Source organism: Nothobranchius furzeri, chromosome 14 (genome assembly GCF_043380555.1).
Source record: "Nothobranchius furzeri strain GRZ-AD chromosome 14, NfurGRZ-RIMD1, whole genome shotgun sequence".
In the NCBI taxonomy this organism is placed as follows: domain Eukaryota; kingdom Metazoa; phylum Chordata; class Actinopteri; order Cyprinodontiformes; family Nothobranchiidae; genus Nothobranchius; species Nothobranchius furzeri.
In genome coordinates this window covers 35,235,987-35,254,471 of record NC_091754.1, presented here as the reverse complement: position 1 = coordinate 35,254,471, position 18,485 = coordinate 35,235,987, and the positions used below count along the sequence as shown (strand labels likewise).

Below are 18,485 nucleotides of genomic sequence, written 5' to 3'. Positions count from 1 at the left end.
CAGTCACCTGTTGTGGTTTTTAAATCCACTTTAATGATCTGGCTTTTAAGTCATGAATCTGAACTGGGTTACATTTTAGCCTTTAGAGCTTTTATCAATATTAATTGATCCACGAATCACCATTGTGTAATATTTTAGCTTTATTTAGTGTTTTATTAGTATTATCTGGTGTCATTGACTGTTTTAATTGGCCGATTGGGCGTTTTTTGTTTTATTTTCATGTTTTATTCCGTGTTGTGATGTCTTGTTGATCTTGTATAATTGTTGTACATGGCGCTCTACGCACCATGAGGAGTCCTACTTATCCTGGAAAAATAGTCTTGTGCTTTATAAAAATAAGCCTCGACAAACTAGAACTGCTATTATTAATAATAATAATCCTAAATTTCTTTTCAGTACAGTTGCCAAACTTACACAGAATCATAGCTCTGAACCATCTATTCCCTTAGCCCTCAGCAGCAACGACTTTATGGGATTTTTTACAAGTAAAATTAATTCTATTAGAAACAAAATCTTTAGCATGGGGTGGGGTGGGGGGGTGGGGTTGTGGATGCCCAATTATGTCCCCCTCCTAAAGTAGGTAGTTGTGCCCCGGTTTGGATAAATAGTTATTTTGTTTAATTTAGTCGTTATTTTGTTTTTGACTTTCCTCATTAGATTTATTACCACCATTTGGGCTTGTTTAGTAAATAGCCGTTGGGTTTTGTCTTCTTTAAATCTATTGGATTTTGTGTGATGTTGGGTAAGAATCTGGTTTTAATTATTCTGTTTTGGTTTAATTGGTCATTTGCTTCAGTACCTCCCTGAGGCTTATTTCCTCAGGTGTTTTAAGTGAATCCTTTAGTCATTTGCATGTTTTGTTTATACTTATTTTGTTTAACCAAATAAAAACATTGTTTTTCTCCCTTAGTTATTCCAATAAGGACTGAGAATTTGTGTTTTGCCTTTTGTTAATAAAGCACAGATAATTTTTGTATGTCTCGCTCTCACATCTACTCCCCTCTGCACAGCGACTTTCACCCTCAGGGGTGTAACATGAAGGCTAACAGACTTTATTAACCATTTATTCCAAAACACTGACTTAGATGACACTTTTTATTCATGAAAATTACAACATGCTTTTGTAAAACCTTACCAAGATGGCACAGCACAAGCTGCAGCCAGTTACAGCAGCTCTTACGTCTTTTCTTTCTTTTTTATTGTCTGCTTGTCTTGTGTTGCATGTTTTTAATGCTGTTATTGGGGGCACATGTCCCCTGAACCGCACCATCCACAGGAGGACTTTTTAGTGATTTGTGTAAAATTTTTTTACTGCTTTCTAAACTTGGTGGGAACGCACTGGGAAATTCCTCCGGCTCCATCCATGAACCTATTGTTTACACCAGGGATCAGCTGTTGGCGCTGTGGACACCGGCGCTCATCTCCACAGAAGAGCCGACTCTGCCTCCAGAATTAAGGAGGAAACGAACGTGACTAGAATGGGTATGACGAACAAGTTGTGTTATTATTAAACGGTGACTTTTCTATTGCTACCTGGACCTTATTTCTACTATGCAATACGTTCATTTACTCACCCAGAAAACTTTGGTGCTGTTTGGGGTTCGAGAAAAATCCATCTACGATCGACATATATCCATGATGGGAGCTGCTGTGGCAGCAGTGCTGCCTCTAAATAAGGCATTATCTGCCACCAAAGTCCTGTTACCCTGCCAGTTTGGAGTGTCTCGGACGTTCTTTGTTTTAGTATCAGTGGTCCTTTATAGTCGTTTAGTGAAACTAGCCAGTGGTGATTTCAGTGACGTCACGACCGTTCCCTAATTATTATTAGTAGTTATTTATTTATTATTTAGATTCATTTAGAGTCTGCATTGCTACCCCAACAACTCCAGCTATGTGAATATATGAGTAGAAACCAAGCCCCCACAATGCGGGACAGAAATTGAGGCCAACGCGGAAGTGAAATAAATTGCAGTTCCACCCTCATCCGCTGGGGGCTGGTGTCAGAAGCGAGCAAATCCTCATTGACCAATGTTGGGAGTAACGCCGTTTAAATATAACGGCGTTACTAACGGCGTTCTTTTTTAGGTAACGGAATAATCTAATTAATTACTTTTCCCACTGTTGCAACGCCGTTACCGTTACTGGGGACGGAAGGTTGTGTGTTACTATGAGCTTGTCGAACGTTGAGTAACAGTGTGAGGCTTTCTGACCGCCACACTTCAGCTGCAGCCAGGGAGAGAGAGGTGTCGGTAACACACTTACAAACACGATGATGATTGGTCGGGTGGGCGGAGACCCTCAGTGTCTCAGTCACTGCCTGCTGTAGACCCAACTGAGCAGTGATGGGAATAACGCCGTTTAAAATAACCGCGTTAATAAAAAAAATATTTCTTTCTGTAACGAGCAAACTAATTAATTACCGTCTTCTTTTATCAAAACGTTGTTTCTGTTACTGATAAGGAAATGCGTGCGTTAATCAGCGCGGTGTGTTGAAGCTGTCATCAGCTGATCAGGAGCTGAAGAGGCAGATGTTTTCATCCAAGCGCATCACGGCCGTGAAGAACGAGGAAGACGTGATGAATAGTCTACGACTGCAGGTGTGGATCTGCAGCCGTGCCCTTCTTAGCGTGACAGCGGGACGTCCCGAAGGTCCGCTCACCTGTTCACCGCTCAGACGTCCTGATCTTCTACCTTCCTAGATCATCCAGCTGTAACCTGTTTCTGATCATGTCTTTAGTCACGCTGTAACACTGATGCATCAGTCTCACACGTCATGGAGCTCAGGTGTTATCAGAACTACCTGTGTGTGTTTACCATCCAGCTTCAGCTCTTCTGTGGTTGGGTCTGACCCAAGTTAGTAAATGTAAGTCCTCCATCAGGCTTGTGCCTCTTCTAGTGTCATTTTAAAGGATTTTATTTATTTATTTAACCGTTACTAGATTACCAGCAACAGAAATGCTGCTAAAAACACACAATTATGTGAAGCTGGAAAAATTAAAATGCTGTGCAAAATTACATTAATTTCTGTAATTTAACTAGACTGAGAGACCATTTAAAGGCTCAGGAACCTTTACAGGTGTTTCGATTAGCAATTTTAAATTTTAGCTGATCGGGGTCTTGTTAAATATCACACAGTGACCTTTTAATAGTCTAGATAAGTGTAATGCTCCTGTTAGTAGTTCCTCCTGTTAAGTGCTTATTTACTTAAATTATTCAGGTTTATAAAAAACATTTGGACTTACATTTTATTATGTTCCAGTCATTAGTCATTTATATTTCACTATTGTAGTAATTCTTGCATGCTTTAATGAAAAAAGTAACTAAGTAGTTATTTTTCTTGGTAATTAGTTACTTTTGTAATCTTGTAACTCAGTTAGTAACTGAGTAACTTTTTTGACAAAGTAATCAGTAACTATAACTAATTACTTTTTTAAAGTAACGTTCCCAACACTGTCATTGACTCCCATGTTAAAAATACCAATTTCACAGCAGAAATAAACATGTTTACAGCCTGGTACCAAAACATATTTTAGGTTTAAATGATCTAGTTTACACTCATGACAACTCTGAGTGGGGTGAATTTTTTTCTCACTCTTCTGTTTAAGTGTATTAAAAGCCTAAAATTCTGAATAATTAATGAGCATTAGACCCACGTGACCGCAGAGCTAGCTCCGGGGAAAGGCCTCAGTCTGAGCCTCGGCCTCGCCTGAAAACTGTTCCGTCATTTTCAGTCTCTCAACTTAGACCAGGGGTGTCAAACTCAAACTCACACGGGGCCGAAATGAAACTCTGGGACGGAGTCGAGGGCCTAACTTAATATTTTTTGAAAGAGTGACGGCAAATTTGCACATTTTCTTTATCAACATATAAGCAATTTTGAATCTTTAAATTTGAAAACAAACTTATTTCTGCATTAACCCTGAATGTGGAATAACCAAATTACACACGAGCAAGTCAGTTTTAAATAAAAGGCATCAGTGGTATTCATTACTTGTGGTATAATCAGCATTTTTAAAATCTTTTAAATCTTTAAATCTTTTAAACCTTTTCTCACAGACCAACAACAAATAAAAATATCATTTTATCTTAAATGAAAATGCAACATCGCACCTGTTAACTGTCATGTTTTGGAGCAGAAAAAGAGCATAAAACCAACATATTTAAAGCTCAGTTTGCTCCACTGGTTTACTGTGATGCTCACCTGTTCCAGCCAGATACCTGCATCATGGGGTTGATCTGAGCTGAGGAGGAGACTCCTGTTGTTTTGTTCATCTTCATCGTAATAATGACAACATTAGATGACAACAGGTGCTCACATAGGTTTGTGCTGCTGAACATGTCTGAGCAGCTTGACCACGTTGTTGTGTGTCGGGGAGGAAAAATAACAACTACAGCAGCCACAGAGTCGTGCTGGTTTGAGCGTGTCGCTGCTCGCTGGAGTTATATCAGCTCTGTCTGGAAGTTAGTTGGAAAATTTTCTCTTTCAGTCGTGAACACATTACTGAGCGGCTAGAATCTCCATGTCTGGGCTTCAACGTCAGAAAATAGCTGAGTGAACTCGGCACTGAATGAGAGGAGTGTTTAGTTTGTCCGAGACAGCGGAGCTGCAGACACCGGCAGCAGGCGCTGGAAAAAACACAAAGGAGGGGGCGCGTCGGCTCCGTGCTGACGCCGCAAAGCATCATGGGAGTTGTAGTCTTTGCGGTAAAATCGGCCAGCGGGCCAGTTTTAATATATTTTTGATATTTATCTCGCGGGCCACATATAAATGCTCCGCGGGCCGCATCTGGCCTGCGGGCCTTGAGTCTGACATATGTGACTTAGACCATTAGTTGTAGTGTTTGTGCTTTCTTTTTTTGGATATTTTTGTGCAATTGTTGGACAAAATGACTTGCTGTGGCATTAATTGCACTAATAGAGCGTCCAAGGAGTCTCCACTTCATTTATTTCGGTAAGTAAAATTATATTTATGTATTTTAAGTCACTGCCGAGCTGAGCTTAGATTTTAACATGTACTGTTTAACCATGAAATTTCTGTCTTCTCGATCCCCAGTGAGTCGTGGCAGATGGCTGCTTATACTGATCCAGGATCCTCTTAAAAGGGAGTTTTCCTCTCCACTGTCACTGCATGCTTGCTTAGTATGAGGATTGCTGTAAATTCTCTGACACTAGTCAGTGCCTTGATGCAATTTGCTGTCTTCCTTAATAGGAAACTTTCTACTGATTGGCTTAATGAGCTGACCTGTATTGGAATGTTTACAATGTAAAGTGCCTTGAGACAACTCTTGTCGTGATTTGGCGCTATACTCAATACTTAACAAAAATATATGATTGTTTTACTTAAAAATGTTAATCTAAAGCAGCTAAATAAAGTGATGTATTTTCAGCTGTTTCACTCAAAAATGTTTGTGTAATCAGTTACACCAAAAATCTTTTGTGTATTTTCTGAATAATAGGAGTTGAAAAATATTGAAAATCTTGAGTGAATTACCCCCTATTTAAAAGTTGAGGAATATTGATATTTATAAGATAACACTGAGGTAATTTAAGGCAACTTTAAAAACATCACTTAAAGAGCAAGTCACTCCCAATTCAACTTTTTTTCTGATAAACTATGTGATGGTGTGAATATTAATTTAAGATGCTTAAATTAATAAAAGTTTATTTATTAAACAGAAGATTCTGTAAGATTATTTTCATTCGATAAACTGGAAATGCAGCCCTTTTCTGTGTTTCGTTTCAATAATGAGGCAAATTTAAAAATGAAGAAATTTATTTACTAACAAATTTAAACTGAAAGATTTGAAGCGACAATCATAAAATGACAATTCATGGATGGCAATTTTAATGACAATCCTTAACAGCTTTGATATTACTTGTTTAAAAGCAACCTGTGTTGGATGGAACTAAAATTGAGAATGATGAGTTTTGAATGCGTGAATGCAGTTCTCAGAAGGTTTCTTTCAGAGGGAATGGAAGGTGTTCTGGATGAAATGATGTTTTGCATATAACTGAGTTATTTTTAGAGAAAACAGCATCAAACACATTCTATCGTGTTCTTCCTCACCCAAGACAGGACCCCCTTTGTGGATCCAGATATCAGGAGGATGGGTTCCTCCAAGGTGGCACTTCGGCTGGTAGAATAGACGCAAGTGTCCGATCGTCCGGTCCAGAGATGTCCTGGGTACACGGCTGTACGAAGCATTTGGCAGATGCACGTTCTCGTATTTAAATTAACTTCAGAAATCAATGACTCTGGGAGTCTTGCGTTAGCTGGTTTACGGTTCATTTGTTCTTTAGCCATTCTTGTCGGCATGACAGAATAGCTTGCAGAGGGTCAAGGAGACGGCCGCTTTCCTTTCCTCGTGGTGTCGGTTGAAGAACTGCACGTGAAATCTGTGATGGTTAGATTTTACCAAACTCTCTCAGAACCACTCCCTCTCTCTCCGGAAGAAAGCTTGGTCATGCATCAAAAAACATGTGCTGCAGTTATTGTTATCTGAACTCTGTGTTGGATGACAGTGAAGGTCTTCTTTGCTGAACACATCTTTATAAACCTTATAATAATTATCAATGTAATACCCAAAGCATAATAATCCATTTCATGTGATTAAAATACCTTTATATTTGAACCAAGTGATCATGTATTAATGATTATTTAAACAGTAATAAAATCATGAGTTTATTAATTATTATTTAATTATCATCGTGGCTTGAAGTGTCCTTCTTCTGACAGAGCAGCAGATACTGGTGTTATGATCTTGGCAGACATCGTGGCTCCTTGGGCTTTAATCTGTGGATTCAAAGTACTGTTTGACCCAACTTGACCCAGCTGGGCAAATGTGACCTTTGGCACAAATCAGAGAACCTTCATCACGCTACAACTACATAAATGCATGTCTAATCGTGCTGAAGACACGTGAAGTCAATAGTTTAGCACTTTAGTGCATTTTAGTAAAAATTTTAATTTTCTGCCTAAAACTGTCAGCGTTGTGCCGTTGTCAGGTAAAAACTCTGCACTGCATTTGAATTTAAATCTGCCATCGCTATTGGCTAAGAGGTATCTTAGAATGTTAGCTGGTACCATATGATGTCACAATGTCGTTGTGAGCCTGTGTGTGAGTGTGTTTGTTAGCGGCAAAGCCCTCTCGGTCTGCTAGGCAACAGTATTTGTTGCATTTTTCTAACAGGAAGTGGGAGCTGAGTAAGAATCTGGTAGGGGGTGACTTGCTCTTTAAATATTTCTGTTACAATATAATTTTTGAGTTCTGTGAACTTATTAAGGTTTACAGTGTGGTGCTCAAAAAGAGGACAGTTAAATGAGTACAACTGTTTATTTTCTCTGACAGTTTTAACCAACAACATTGTTAAAAGGAACCATGTGCTAAATAAACAACGCTAAAACTGTTTAAACATTTAATCTTTTCACTTTTCATCTTACAAAGTAGCCATGTGGTTCGAGTTAGGATGATTTCTCTAGACACCTCCTACTTCCAGAGCGAAGAACAGAACGAGGTTAAAGAGCAAGTCACTTCAAATCACCATTTTTTTTGCTGATAAACTATATAAATGAGTGTCTGATTGTGCTGTAGACACATGTAGTCAATAATTCAGCACTCTAGTGCATCTTAGTTAAAATTTAAATATTCTGCCTAAAACTGTCAGCGATGCACCGTCATCAGGCAAAAACTCAGCACTGCATGCCATCACTATTGGCTAAGAGGTACGTTATGATGTTAGATGGTACATTATGATGTCACAATGTCGTGAGTGTGTGTATTTGTTAGAGGCTCCGCCCTCTCAGTCTGCTAGGCAACAGCATTTGTTGCATTTTTCAAACAGGAAGTGGGAGTCGAGTAAGAATCTGGCAGGGGGTGACTTGCTCTTTAAACAGGAAAACCAACATTTACAGACTCAGGCACATGTTCAACTCTTACCTTAAAGAACATGGAGTTACTGAAAATATGTAAAAGAAGAGTAAATGAAAATTCAGTTTTGGAGACATGATCCATTCCCCAGATAATCTCTTAGTTTACACTTTGTTTAAAGGGATGTTGCAGTCAAAACAACACCAAGAGGACGATCAGCTGATCAGTTTGTCTTAATAATTTGGTTGACGCTGTTCTGTAAACACAAGTCATGGGATTTATTAAACATATTTAGTCTGTTCATTACTGATTTAGTGTTGGTAATTACTTCTATATTCATTTAGCAAAAACGTTCAGTTCGATCTGCCATACTCTGGTTACCACACACACACACACACAAACGCACACACACACTTATTCAATAAAGACATAAGGGAATCGACCAGCCACTGGTCAGGCATGCAGACAAACAGGTCCAGAATCTCCACATGGCACTTATAGTCCAGGTCTGCAGCAGAACAACACCTCAATGAAAACTGGCTCAGATGAACGGATGAAACGTGCAGCTTCCCAATAAACCCAACATAATGATCGTTGAGTCGTATAATAATTCATCATCAGCCACTTCTTTTTGGTTGAATGTTTTGGTGTTTAAAAAGCATCTGAATGAAAGAGGAGCTGAAGACGGCTCACCCCTTCTTTCCACCGGAGCCGTCAGCAGCAAGTTACTGCAGCAGCACGTCTTGCTCGCCAGAGTCAGAATGTGTGTTAAAGCTGCATCAGGAACGAGGAAAGTCATTGCATCATAGATTAGTAAACATTTTCACTGGTTTCTACTTTCTATAGAAACTTTAAAGCTGCTTGGTCTTAGGTGAAGTTTTTATGAGAATATTATTATTATTATTATTATCTGACTGAAAACTAGCAGCTGGGTAAAAATAGCAATTATAATCTGGACTTTAAAGGTGCATGAAGTAAGAAAGACATCCTGTGATCAAATCCAGGTACTTTAGTCTTTGTTTCTGAACAAAGAGTGACGACAGTTCGGCGTGTCACGGCCGTTGCCAGTTATGGATCAGCACCAGATTTCAGATGACAAGTGAAGACGAGTCATAAACATCTCACTGCGGCGTTGCCCCTACTTTGGCTCGTCGTTGTTGATTTAAACACCCCGCAGCATTTGCACACATTTATATTTTCTAATAGATCCGTAGCTTTTTATTCAGTTGCTGGAGCCAACATGTCTGGAATCAAAATCTGACATTTTCATTAAAACATGAGACTCTATGGAAGAGAGAGAGTCAGAACGTTTTCACCGTAACGCACAATAACATTTTAAACCTTCTGGATTTTTCTACAAAACAAGTGCAACGTTTTTAAGAGCCTAACCTTAAAAAGACTAAACAAAAGGCATCAGAATATTTATCCAATAAATAAGTAATATAATAATAAAAGTGAAGAATTATTTGCTTGTTAGTAGTTTGTGCAAACCTAAAAAAACATCAAAGCACAACAGAGTTTTGCCCAAAGACAGGACTTCTCAGTCGGCGTAGTGCATGATGGACTCCACGTAGTTTCCAGGAAACAGGCCGGTGGTGGCATTCATCACACCTTCAAACCAGCCATCCTCGTTTTTCTTCACCACATAGATGATCGCTCCTTCCTGGAATGACAACTCGTCCTCCTTGTCTGCCGTGTAGTCGTAGATGGCCACAACTAGACAGCAGAAACAAAAGCTATTACTACTATCTGATGAATATCAGATCAGTTCACACAGTCCCTCCTGTACATCTACAGTTTCTGCTGCTTTCTCACTCATACCACCGTGTCAGAAAGTAATCCAAACCAGCGAAAGCTCTGGATGCTCGCTCACCTTTCTCCAGGTAGCTCCTGGGGGCCCAGGGTGGGTCTTCTTCAGCGTATGGATCACTGTACTCCACCACAGCAGAGTCCTCCTCCCCGTGTCCATCCTCTAATGGCTGTTGAGGGGCTGGAGGCTCCTTGGGTTCTGCCTGGCTCTCAGCAGATGGATGAGGGGGAGGAAGAGTGTCTGAAACTGGAACCGGGACAAGATGATTTCAGTTTCAGTAGTTCACGCGACAACAAGCAGAGAGAGAGACGGCAGCATGCACCCAAAAAGGTCTGTAGTTTATTGTTTCTTCTGTTTACCACAGAGGTTTCACAGATTTTCTTTACTAGTTAAGCAACTGGAAATTTGCCTGAGTTTTATTTTGACAGTTTCTGGATGTTTTATACTGCCTTTGTGTTTTACTTCCTGTCAGGCCCGATATGAACGCAACACTTTGTGGCCAGTGGAAATGCACCCATCAACTATAACGACGGCTAACTGCTGCGCACGGACGTCGCTTCACAGACGTTAGGCTCCGGGTGGAAAGGCCCGGTAAAGGTCAAAAGGTCAAAAACACAGATTTAATTAACTCATTCACTGCCAGCTGTTTCCTGATCGCTAACGGCCTTCGCCGCCAGCGTTTCTCACCGTTTTTACTGTTTTTTTTAAGAGTCACAGAACACCGTGTGCTAGGATGATGTCGACGCCAAAACAACCAAAACAAAGAGGAGACTCACCTCTTACATCAGGAAGAATCCGCGTGTTTCGAGCATTATCCGTTCTTTCATAATCTGTTGTCAAATTGTGATCGGCAGACGCTTTTCCGGTTCGCGCCTCACTTTTTTTACAGGAACGGCCCAAAACGTTCTCCTGACACATGGATTTTCTGCTTCCTGATCACGTGACGTGTGACGTACGTGGATGAAGATCGGCTTTAGAGCTGAGATGTTTGTTCTCTCAGCACAGGGGCTTGTTCCGACGCTCAAACAGTAAAAAAATGCCATTGACGACTTTAGTCGTCAATCTCAGTGAATGAGTTAAATCCAGACTGATGAGCTGGATTATAGAGCAGTACTGTCAATAAACAACCCAGTTAGCAGTGGTTTACTTACTGGACTCCTGGACTCGAGCAACAAACCCCATTAGAGGCAGCTGAGGGGTGAACTGGAGGATGGAGGGGGGAGGGGGGGACGCTGTAAAACATTTAAAGTTGAAGTTAACTAAAACACAAAAAAAAACCCCTAATCCATCAAACCTCCACCAGGCTGCTGCTGGAATGTGGTGTCAGGTTTTCCAGTACATACCCGGGCTCTGGTTGTAGTGGGGACCCCCGTTGACATGGTTCTGCACTGTGATTGGCTGACCAGTCACAGAGGGGGGTCGGCGGTACGGCAGCGACCCCCCCACTTGTTGGGCTGGCTGTCGAGGCTGGGGCCGGTTCATACTGTAGAACTGGACCACAGAATCTGACGCAGCAGAGAGGCCTTGTTAAAAACTTTATTTAGCAAACTGCTCCTGACACACCACAACGGTACAGCAGTAACATGACCGGTCGTAAAATTAGAATATCAGGACAAAAGTAATTCAGCGATTCAATTCAGTTCATTACTGACTGACATATTTCAAATGGTTATCTCTTCAATTCTCATGATTATAACCAGGGACGGGTACCAAATCCGGTACTTTTAAAGGCACCAACCAAATTCCGTGGTACCGACCGAGGACCGATTCACATGATACAAAATGGTGCCTTGTTTAGGTACTATAGAGTTCAGTGCCTGTCCTTCATCAACGAGAACTTGCGAGACAGCGATTTGTCAAGATAGACAACAGCGCATGTGGAAGAGCGTAATGTCGTCAGTCGCTGCAGGCGAGATGTAAACAGAGAAAGCAGCATGGTAGAAAGAACGTGCTCTAAAGTTTGGGTCTACTTCACTAAATGCGATGGGCGACTGGGTGGTGACAACATTGACAACGATCTAAGTGAGTTATCATCATCTTAATGTGCTCCAGCAGGTAAATAAACTGTTGAAGATAATGCTAGCTTGATACCTTAGCTTCCGCAGATAATGGTGCGTTCGCTTTCTCCTCGGTAATTCTGACTTAAGAGTAGGAAAAGTCAACTATTTGAAAAAGAACGGCAAAAGAAAAGAAGATACACAGTAAATTTAGTTCACAGAAAAGATGTTTGCTTCAGTTTAATTTGCAGTTTATAAAACTACAAGGACCCACCATCACAGTTTGTCCAGAGGGGAAAGGAGAGGATTAGGAGTACATGGAGCTGGATTTGGTTTGTGCATCATTTAAAGTTGTTGTTAAAGGTTTTCATATTGAAGAATTTTCTACAACACTACGATGATAAAATAAAAAAACAGTTGTATGTTATATAACACCAAATATATCAAATAAGGTCATATATTGAGAAAAAAATATATTTAATTAAAAAATATTTAATTAACGATTTAACACTCAAATGTATCAAAAACTGCTACAGTTAAGTACCGACATTGATTACTGTGAATTGGTACCCGTCCCTAATCACAACTGACAATTAATGAAAATCCTAAATTCAGTATCTCAGAACATTAGAATGTTGTGAAAAGATTAAATTCAGAAGCCCCCTGGTGCCACGCTCTAATCAGCAATTCACCCAAACACCTGCAAAAGCCTTTCAATGGTCTCTAAGTCTAGTTCTGTAGGCTACACAGCCATGGGGAAGAGTGCTGACTGGACAGTTGTCCAAAAGACGACCTTTGACACCTTACATGAGGAGGGCAAGACCATCGACATTAAAGGTCACTACTAAAGAGGCTGGCTGTTCAGAGCTCTGTGTCCAAGCGCATTAATAGAGAGGAGAAGGGAAGGACAAGATGTGGCAGAAAAAAAGTGTACAAGCAGTCTGGATAACCACACCCTGGAGAGGATTGTGAAACAAAACCCATTCAACAATGTGGGGAGATTCACAAAGAGTGGACTGCAGCTAGAGTCAGAGCTTCAAGAACCACCATGCAGACGTATGCAGGACAGGTTTCAGCTGTTGGGTTCCTGGTGTCAGGCCACTCATGAACAAGAGACGGCATCAGAAGCGTCTCACCTGGGCAAAAGACAAAAGGACTGGACTGCTGCTGAGTGGTCCAAGGATTTATTCTCTGATGAAAGTCAATTTTCCTTTGGAAATCAAGGTCCCAGTGTCTGGAGGAAGAGGAGTGGAACAAAATCCATGTTGCTTGAGGTCCAGTGTAAAGTTTCCAGTCAGTGATGGTTTGGGGTTCCATGTGTTGGTCCATTGGGTTTCTGAGGTCAAAGTTCAACACAGCACCATCGGCTCTCATAACACCTGAGCAGCGCCACAGACGGATGGACCTCATGCCATGCCGCATTGCTGCAGTGATGCAGGCCAAAGGAGCCCCAACTAAATACTGAGTGCTCAGACTTTTCAGGTGGCCAACATTTCTAAAACTCCTTTTTTGCATTGATCTTAATTGATACTCTAATGTTCTGAGATACTGAATTTTCATTAGTCGTCAGTTTAAACCATCAACACTAAAGAAAGAAAAATTTGAAATGTATCAGTCTGTGTGTAATGAATTAATCTAACATACAAATTTCACCTTTTGAATGAAATTACAGAAATAAATCAACTTTGTCCTGATATTCTAGTTTTATGACCAGCACCTATCTAAAGCTGACCACAGACTGAACTTTGTGCTCATTGGTTTTCATCAAACAGAAAACAAGAAGAGAGACAGATCAAAAGAGAGGATGTGAGATGTTTGGGCCTCAGAGGAACTCACCTTCTGTAGGTGATGAGGAGGAGGGAGGGGCAGGAGGAGGGAGAGACTGAAGCTCTTCAGGGGTGCTGAGGGCAGGGTTAGGTGGTGGTGGGGTGTTACTGATAGATGAGTCTGTGTTGTGTGATGGGGAATTCAATGGAAGAGGTGCATTGTGTTGAGTTAATGTTGTGGTGGATGAGGAAGACGAGAACGAGGAAGGGGTTGGTGAGGGAGAGGGGGAGGAGTTAGGAGCAGTGGAGGAGGAGCTAGATGGTCCAGCAGTCGGGGAGACTTCAGGGAGGAGAGGAAGGAAGAAGAGGAGCTGGTTAAGAAGAACGATTAGAGAAGGAAGCAAATGATGTTGTCGTTGTAACATCACAGCCAGAACAGTAGTTTGGTATTTTTACCAGATGAACCTGAAATTTCATCTGACTCCTCATGACAAGTTTGAACTGATCCTGGAAAAGGAAGCAGATTCACACGAAACCTTTAAACACTGAAAAAGGGTCTTTCTGTGGATCAACTTTAAATAAAGTTCTTTACTTTTTTACACCTAAAACATTCAGGTTATCCCAAACCATTATTTTTTTTTGGTTCAAGTACACAAAGCTTTAATTATACATCCAGATCAAAGCAAAGTAAAAAACGACTTCAGATTGTTTAGCTAAACCTGATTATTTAAGTGTAAAAGTTGAACTTTTTTGAAGTTGATCCACAGGAAGACTTCCAGTGAAGGGAACCGGAGAGATGATTTGAATCCAGATCAATAAAAAAATTAATTCAATGTTCCACACCTTTAATAACTTACTTTCAGAATTTGTATTTTTTTTTACCAAATTCAGGAGAAATCATATAAAAACAAAAAGAAACAACTATAAACACGCCCCAGGAAGGAGGTTAAGGCGTGTGCATCTGTTACCTGGGAAGGTGGAGGGTGGGGAGGGCGTGGGCACGGCGATGGGAACCCCCACGCTGCCGCTACCGCTGTTTTCCCTGCTGCTGCTCCGACTGCTGCTGCTGGGGTGGCTGCCTCCACTGCTGCCACTACACACACACACACACACACACACACACAGGGAATTATTCTTTTTTACTTATGTTCTCTTTAACATAAACGTTTTGCTTCTCTAAGTTTATCGTGTAAAACAGAATGAATGTAATAATTCATCTCTCTGTCATAATTCTATCACATGTGCATGGGACGCAAACCATCTGTGGCTATTTACAACACGGTGTTTCTGTGGAGACATGAGGATACGTTCATAAAAACCAAACACGACACAGAACAGTGCAGCAGTGGTGAGACGAGAAACAGAAACCTGCAGAGAAAAAGCAGCAACAGGTTTGGTTATTTCCAGCAGAAAAGCCATGAAATGAGAGAAAATGAGATGCAGTCTGATGGTTTTAGACAACAACTGGACTGAATTGGTACATTTTAATCTTCTCATGACGTTTGCTTGAATTTGAGCAAAAAATGAAACCATTTGACACTAAATTAATTTAAATAGAAACTGCAGCATTGACTTTAAATAAATAAAATGACTGTATATAAAAAGAGCCATGTGATCTTCTGAATGAAACTAGTGAAGGATGTATTACATCAGTTAGTTTTGGGGTAAAAGAAGGTATTTATTTACAGTTTAATGACACCAGAAGAACAAAGAAATACAGCAGAGATGTTAAAGCAGACTGATCAAGCCAAGACAACAAACAGAAATGCAAACAAGGACGTAATGAAGGGTTAGTCTAATGATGCTCAAGCTGTGTATTCAACACACCTGTCCGTTTAGCCTCACACTCAGGTACAACAGTGGTGAGATAAGCATTTCTAACTCTATAGTGCATACTAAAACATTCAGAGGTGTTGAATATCAGGAGGGTTTATTTCTGTCAGCGGAATAAGAAGAGTGGCACCGAAGCTCTGCTCAGGCAGCCATGTTTAAACGCCGACCTGGCTACCTGTATGTTCGGGGCCGATGGTTCAGCGTGGCGGTCCGACCCGGACTGGGAAGCTGTCCAGCAGCTGAATTATTTCTGGTTGGACTGGACACATAATCATTGGGAACCACTGGGGGGCGCACTGGTTCCAGAGTCCTGTACGGGGAGTTCTTCCTGTGCATGCAATAGGTAGGGGTGAGATAGGGTCAGCACAGGTTCTGGTGATCTGTTCCTTTGACTTCCTGCTGGGTTTGAACCTTGACCTGCTGAACAGGAACATACATGTTCATACAAGAATGTGCATGCATGAACATACATGCAGTCAGATGTAGAAATGAGGCCAGCTCACGGAGGTCTAAACTCATCAGGTTGTGTCGGTACCACAGGAAAATGAGGTTTCAGCAGGAATGATTTTAAACAAACAGCCACAAGAGGATGCTGCAGGACAGTCAGTGTAGAACCTTCTAAAGGCTGTAAAACATCTAGTTTTGACATTTATACAACAAAAATGGCTATAAAACCACCCAAAGCATTAGGACTGAATATTACTGTGCACTGATGGTTCAGCCTCCTTCTAGCTGGGAGGGAAGGGCACAACGGTATAAGGTCACAACTGAAGGTCAGGTTGTATTTTTAGAACATTACAATTAACCCAGCACCACTAAAGAGGAGGAAATGGGACACATAAACACCAAAGAAGGAGAAGAAACAGAAAAAAAAAACATATTTTCACTGTAAACATTTTCCCCCAAAATGCACAAAACAGTTCAAGCATAATGAAAATGAACAAAATCAAACAAACACCAAATAGCTATCTGACATCAAGTGGACATCTCCTGGAATAAAAAGTGAAATTGCATAAAAATTCCAAATATTTAGTGATTCTTAAAAAACCTTTTAATAATTAGTGTCCCATCTTATCTTTATCTCGGAAGATTAATTTTAAACTCTGGTTTCCAATCAATCAAATCAAAGATACTTTATTAATCCCAGAGGGAAATTAGAGTTTCAGTACACACAATTCAGAGATCAGACATACATGGGCAAGACACTTGACAAGAATTGGTGACTGTGGTTATTCGCAACCCTGAGTCGTGCTACCTTAATAGAGATAAGAGGGTTACATGAGGATTGGTTCAGGTAGAGGGAAAAAAAGGCACTTCAGAGTTACCCTCCCACCAGGAGGGCAGCTTTGCTCTGAAAAACAACACCTAGGACAGATATGCAACAGACTTCAGACAACACAACATAAGTGTCCACTAGGTGGGGTGGTGGGTTGGGACTATCCCCACTTCAGTTCCTGCAGCCACGATAGAAGCAGCGCATGTCACCTCAGTGTGGATAGGGGGAGGAGCATTGAGGGTTGGAGGGTTGCAGTGACTCTGGATGCTTCAGCGGCCTTCCCGCAATCCCGCCCAGGCTGGGAAAGGAGACAGAGTTGAGTTGCCATAGCGACGGCACATTCCACATATCTTCTGAGGGGGGGATTTTCGTTGTAGCCTTGTTGGCTCAAGGGCGCCAGATTCTGATTAGAAATTGTTTTGGGGCCAGACAGAGATAATTTCCTCTCTGTCTTACAGTTTGTTGGTCCTCAACCTCTCAGAATCCCAATAATGGACATTAAACTATCCCAGTCCGTGCTGATTCGTCCACTCTCTCCTTGATGGCATCCATCTTTTGTGCCAATGAATGAATCTCGGCCAAAGTCCCAAGCATACGATTCACGATTCTCGACAATTATGTGAGTCTGTGAATTCACAGCGTGGTGTAATCCATCTCTGAGCTCTGGGATCAGGCCAATATTCCTAGACAGCTCGTTAATTTTCCGGTAAGCCAGGTATCCTCCAAGGCCAATGAGCAGGAAACCCGATTCAGCCCCAGATGCAGAAGCAGCTTTAAAACAGAAGAAATCCTAATGGTGTTTTTTAATTTTCCAATTAAAAGAGTCTGTAACCTGAATAATAACTGAATCACAGCCTCAACACAACCGGAATAAACGGGTTGTGAATGTTCCTCTGGGTTGTCGAGTGTGCAGATAGTTAGAGAGCCTGTTGTTTGCTGCACATTGCCAGCTCTCTGCTGTTTTTTTCCCTTGACTCTCCATGTGTGTGTGTGTGTGTGTGTGTGTGTGTGTGTGTGTGTGTGTGAGTGAGAAAGAGAGGCACAGTTGGCTTGTTGACCACAACTTTGTTCCAGCCAACTGCTAAGCTGCTTCTGTTCATCTTTTCTAGAAGCACATTTTGGTCTGAATGTCAAAACTTTGGTGAAAAATCAGCTTTACTAAAACAAAACTTCAAGTTAAACATCAACAGTCTTTTCAAATGAAACAGCACCAGTGAAAATGCATCGTGCTGATATGCTAGCTGCTGACCACACGTCAGAGAATAAAATAATCCCCCCATGCTGTCGACTCAGCGTACAGCAGCCGGCTGATCAGCAGGTTACAGGAAAAGGAAAAGTGGACACCAACAAAGACAGCTGGGAGGTCCCAGGCCAGCTGGTTCTGGTCCGGTCAGCCTACTGGGCTCCATGTACATCAGCACTCACAAGCAGGCACGAATTATTAATATCAGCATCTCCTCAACTGTTAAGGGTGACATTTATTAAATGTTATTAAACGATATTTGCTGTTGTGTGTTGGAAGAGCTTGTTGAGGCAAACATAACAGGAAGTTTGGTATTTTCGATCGCTGTCGTAGAGGTTCATGATACGGGGGAGGGGGTGGGGGGTCTCACCATCGCACCCCTGTGCTTCAATAACAAATAACACTAGTACACGTTGGTTTGGTGGGCGGTATAATGTGACCGAGTGAAAAAATAAAGATGGCATCAGCTTGTTTGAAACAACTGTGGACTATTAAGACTTGGGCTTTTGTTTGAGTCTGAGCAGCTAGAGGTACTTAAGTCTCTTATTTAGAGGAAGGACGTACTTGTGTCTTCTTTGACAGAGTATGTCGGATTGCCTCACTGACTGACATAGAAGTGAGTATGTCACATTGTTCATTGCTCTGACTGGTCCTAGCGTTGTCCTATAGGGAGCCTAAGTCACTTTCACACC

General features: G+C 41.3%; 1 protein-coding gene across 5 annotated transcripts in view; it reads right to left on the bottom strand.

The window, feature by feature from the left end:
• Nucleotides 1-7,320: 7,320 nt before the first annotated feature.
• The window catches only part of LOC107389593 (abl interactor 2), a 68,776-nt gene continuing 57,611 nt past the window's right edge, over nt 7,321-18,485 (bottom strand). For 2 of the 5 annotated variants that reach the window (XM_015965808.2, XM_015965809.2), the window contains 7 exons: nt 15,450-15,602; nt 14,410-14,534; nt 13,512-13,781; nt 11,022-11,183; nt 10,830-10,910; nt 9,742-9,924; nt 7,321-9,584 (listed from right to left, as the gene is read on the bottom strand). In XM_015965808.2, the coding sequence (XP_015821294.1) occupies nt 9,409-9,584; nt 9,742-9,924; nt 10,830-10,910; nt 11,022-11,183; nt 13,512-13,781; nt 14,410-14,534; nt 15,450-15,602 (1,150 nt within the window). In that variant the 3' untranslated portion in view covers nt 7,321-9,408. The remainder of the gene's footprint in view (nt 9,585-9,741; nt 9,925-10,829; nt 10,911-11,021; nt 11,184-13,511; nt 13,782-14,409; nt 14,535-15,449; nt 15,603-18,485) is intronic. The other 3 variants (XM_015965811.2, XM_015965812.2, XM_015965810.2) reach the window with 2 other exon arrangements.